The 4,859-nt window shown below is 53.4% G+C and overlaps 1 protein-coding gene across 1 annotated transcript; it reads right to left on the reverse strand.

Annotated features, from left to right (window-relative positions):
- Window positions 1-467: 467 nt before the first annotated feature.
- SMIM15 (small integral membrane protein 15) lies at window positions 468-4,357 on the reverse strand. The gene has a single exon (XM_032970746.2). It carries the CDS (start codon window positions 4,177-4,179, stop codon window positions 3,946-3,948), a length of 234 nt encoding a protein of 77 aa, XP_032826637.1. The 5' UTR covers window positions 4,180-4,357; the 3' UTR covers window positions 468-3,945.
- Between the last annotated feature and the right edge of the window lie 502 nt (window positions 4,358-4,859).

Genomic DNA, 4,859 nt, shown 5'->3' on the forward strand with positions numbered 1-4,859 from the left:
CAAGTGACCGCGTACATGCCGACTTTCCTGAGGATGCTCGAGGCAGCGTCCACGCAAACATCGTTGCACATCGAACCACTTCGAACTCTGGGTGTGCGAGCCGTTCTGCAGACTCGCCGGTGAGCGAGCTGACCACGGCAATCATCGGTGTGCGTCGCAAAACGCGTGTGCACAGCGCGGCAAATATTATTCGCTGGGCCGTGTCGCGCGGTGGAGGGTCTTACGACACAAATTTTTCCGGATCGTTACCGGCAACAACAAAAACGAATTACAAATCGAATTACTAAATTTTTTTGCTATTTAATAATTCGCCGCCACTCGGCGATACCATTACATTTTGTTAACCTCATGATTCTAGAATCCATCCGCCCTACAGCTATCTCATGGGCACCTTACAAATCAAACCTGGTTGTCCCACCTGATGACGGACAGCTTGTGTTGCGCCCAAAACGTCGTGATTTAATTTATTTACACCTACCACGTGACTTTACCGAAAGAACCAAAGATTATGGATCCCTGCAGTCACGAAAACTTCAAATCTAGATTAAATCAAACCTACCTTGATATCTGCCATTCACACACAGGAGTCTCTCATCCACGCTGTAACCAACCAGGTTCACACCCCTGCTTAGCTTTCAATCATCCTGCATTGAGATGTTTGGCCAGTTTCATTCATAAATGTGGTGCTGGTAGAAAACCGGAGAAGTCATGCACAAGAGCAGACACCACGAGACATTTCACATCCCTCCCACAGTGATTCTAATCGTCAAGATTCAGGATCGGAGTTTCGATGCTGTCTCATTTTGACCACCTCATTTGTATTGTTCTTGCTGTCATTTATATCTCCTTTGCAGGGTTCGGTTTGTTCCATTAGCCGAGAAAAAAAACCGATTCAGGTTGAATGACGCTCCAGCACCGACTTACTTCCAGTCTGGTCACCTACCATGGTTACGGTACAAGAACTTCGCTCACGGATTCCTCCACCCACGGTGAGGATTTGGTCTCCAGGACACTGGCCGTTTCAGCTCATCCTCCGCACCGTGATCAACCACCACACTGCAGATCACAACACCACCCTCACCTCAACTCACCCACTCACCAACTCGCCACACTTGCAGGTCACAACACCACCCTCACCTCAACTCACCCACTCACTCATACACCCACTCACCAACTCGCCACACTTGCAGGTCACAACACCACCCTCACCTCAACTCACCCACTCACTCATCCACCCACTCACCAACTCGCCACACTTGCAGGTCACAACACCACCCTCACCTCAACTCACCCACTCACTCATCCACCCACTCACCAACTCACCACACTTGCAAGTCACAACACCACCCTCACCTCAACTCACCCACTCACTCATCCACCCACTCACCAACTCACCACACTTGCAGGTCACAACACCACCCTCACCTCAACTCACCCACTCACTCATCCACCCACTCACCAACTCGCCACACTTGTAGGTCACAACACCACCCTCACCTCAACTCACCCACTCACTCATCCACCCACTCACCAACTCGCCACACTTGCAGGTCACAACACCACCCTCACCTCAACTCATCCACTCACTCATCCACCCACTCACCAACTCACCACACTTGCAGGTCACAACACCACCCTCACCTCAACTCACCCACTCACTCATCCACCCACTCACCAACTCACCACACTTGCAGGTCACAACACCACCCTCACCCACTCACCACACTTGCAGATCACAACACCACCCTCACCCACTCACCAACTCACCACACTTGCAGGTCCCAACACTACTTCTCTTTCTGCTTCCCACGCACTGCCTCACTCTGTGATTCCCTCTTGGCGTTTTGGGCTTGCGGGCTTGCATTCAGGAGCCGCTATTTAAAATAAAAGTTTACCGTTTGCATAAACTGAAGACGATCCGACTCTCGCAAGTGTGATCCTATGCGCGCATCGCGAGAATAATAATGAATCTAGAAACTAAAAACATTATTTAGCAGGTTAAACCTCTACGAGATATCCACTTTTCAGAGGCGACCTGGCCACACACAACGAAAGCTCATCGGCGAAGTGGCTGGTATCATCATCATCATCACACGTGGGAATTTATACTGGCGAGCCCAATTATCTAAACGTGTGTTCATTCTAAATGTGGAGGGAGGGCGGAGTGGGGGGGGGGGGGCAAAACCGCAGGAACCAGGATGAACGATCCACGTGACCGCCACAGGCAAAGAGACAGAACACGCCGACTCCAAATATGCAACAGCAGGCATCGTCAGGGTACGGGAGCGACACCCACGACTCTCCTGCGTTAACAGGCGAGGGAGAGGACACGTCTCCTCGCCGCCGCGGTTGCCCCGTTCATTTTTTCATTGACAAATTGACGCGGTGGCGCAAGCTTCTCGTGCCATCGAGGGGGGGGGGGGGAGGGGTAATGTACAGAGGTGAGAATGAGTGCTGCTGCTGCTGCCGCTGCCGCCGTGTGGAGATTTCTTTGCAGCGTACGAAGCGGGTTGATCATCCTCTTTTCAGGGAGCAGCGTACGAAGCGGGTTGATCATCCTCTTTTCGCAATGTACACGTATCGCAAAAGAAAGTCTGTCGTCGACAGGCAGGTCTTAAACAAAAAAGAAATCTTCATTTTTGTTGTTTTATTGGCTCCAGTGGTGGTCCTAGGGTGAGGCAGAAACGGCGGCGCTGGGTGGGGCGAGCGTGCAGGGTGGGGGCGCGAGGGCCGATTGCCCAGACAGGCATTGGGGTGGCGGCCTTTCACGAGTCCAGCGACCAAGGGGAAGAGAAGGTCAAAGAGCAGATGGTGGGAGACTGGTCAGGGCACAACTGTGTGCCCCTCTGAGTCTATGGGTCTCAGAATCAAAATCTTTATTTTGCTGGAGAAATCTGATGAGCTATGAAGCTCTTTTTCACAGATGTCCAGCCTCTGTGTGAGTCTACGGGTCTCTGTGTGAATATATGAGTCTCCGTGTGAGTCTATGGGTCTCTGTTTGAGTCTATGGGTCTCAGAATTAAAATCTTTTTCACAGATTTCCAGTCTCTGTGTGTGTCCTGGGTCTCTGCGTGAGTCTATGGGTCTCTGCATGAGTCTATGAGTCTCTGTGCGAGTCTACGGGTCTCTGCGTGAGCCTATGGGTCTCTGTGTGATGAGTCTATGGGTCTGTGTGCGATGAGTCTATGGGTCTGTGTGTGATGAGTCTATGGGTCTTTGTGTGAGTCTAATGCCAGACAGTGGAACGAGACTCTAAAGGCAGACCTTTCAGGTGGCTGTGAGTCGACTTTGCAGCAGCTGCGGGATCTGGTGGAGGGGAGAGAACGCGTTGGCGATGAGGTGCGGTGGTGGTGGTGGTGATGGTGGTGGTGGTGATGGTGTCATCAAAAGCCGTGGCCACGATGACAACTCGATCCAGGGCTTGGTCCCGGGTTATTGGGCTTACTCAAGATTTATTTCATTAAGAAAATTACTTCCCTCCCCCCATAATTTTTGTCGGAACCGCCTAACACACCCTCATTATTCTTCGTCGAGACACACATCGTGGCCGATCCGCGTTCCTCCACGCACACTCTGACACCCCCCCACCCCCGCTAAACTACCACCGTCACCATCCCTCTGCCAACACCGCCGCCTACGTCGCCATCGCCGCCTTACGGCGAACATCGCCGTACGTCGCCAAGTAACGTGACAACAACAACGTGGTGACAACAACAACAACGTGGTGACAACAACAACAACGTGGTGACAACAACAACGTGGTGACAACAACGTGGTGACAACAACGGCGGCGGCGGCGGCACAGGAAGACCGGTGAAGGTTAGGCGGAAGCCACGGACGCCGCCGCTACACTATCGCCGGTAGCTCGCCACCGTGAGGCCGCACCCAGCGGCCAACACCGGAGACCTCCCGTGGCCGCCACAGAGGCCGCTGGGGGCGCGGGGCCTATTCGGCCTTGCGTCCCTTGTTGCGCGAGCGCAACACGTTCTCCTGCCGCTTGGCCTTCTTCTTGGCGTCGCGGTCGCGCGCCTCGATGGCCTTGGCGAGCTTCCAGGAGAGGGCGGCGCTGGCCAGGAAGAAGGGCGACAGCGCCAGCAGTACCGTCGACAGGAAGCCGTACGGGTCCTTGGCGGCCCACTCCACGCAGTACTGCAGCCAGCCCTGGAGCGTCTCCCACATCCTGCCGCCGCCTCCTCCTCCTCCTCCTCTTCGGCCCGCTCCTCCGTCTCGTAGCGCCGGCCGGGAGTGCTGGCGGGGTGGGTCGGTCGGTCGGTCGGTCGGGGGGGCGGTCGAGCGGAGGAGACGAACGGACACCACCGGACGACACCACCAGCAGCAACGTCGCAGCGGGACCCTGCTGCTCGCACGAAATCGCAACGGTGCTCGGATCAAAACTGGGACGGGGGCGGTGCGGGCGCCAGGCGAGGCAATTTTCAGGCCATCGCCAACGGCAAGAGTCAACGGCGACGCCTTTGCCGCCCGCTGTTGCGGTGACCTGGTACGGCAATGCGGTAGAGTGACGGGAGTCGGTGTTTGCTGCCATACATTTCCATATGATGAGCCACTTTGTTGAGCTATTGTTTGTGGACAGGTCTCTTATGAAAAAAAAGCTTATCGCTCAGTGGGGTTTTACCTGGTCAGATAAAAAATTAGTTTGGTTTTATTTGTATATATATATTTTTTAAGTGATTAATTTACAATTTCCATACTTTGCACTCCTGTTTTTGTCTTCTTTGTTTTTGTAACGTTGTTAACCACTCTCCCCTACTGGACATCTGTGGAAAAGAGCTTTACAGCTCATCGGATTCCTCCAGTACAAATAAATATTCTGTTTAAGAGTTTGCTTGAAAGCATGCTCG

This window comes from Petromyzon marinus, chromosome 44, assembly GCF_048934315.1.
Source record: "Petromyzon marinus isolate PM22_M1 ecotype Great Lakes invasive population chromosome 44, UKy_Petmar_22M1.pri1.0, whole genome shotgun sequence".
NCBI classification, from domain to species: domain Eukaryota; kingdom Metazoa; phylum Chordata; class Hyperoartia; order Petromyzontiformes; family Petromyzontidae; genus Petromyzon; species Petromyzon marinus.

What these genes read in the sequence shown, in the direction of transcription:
- SMIM15 (XM_032970746.2), bottom strand. Translation starts at nt 4,179, where the DNA reads ATGTGGGAGACGCTCCAGGGCTGGCTGCAGTACTGCGTGGAGTGGGCC.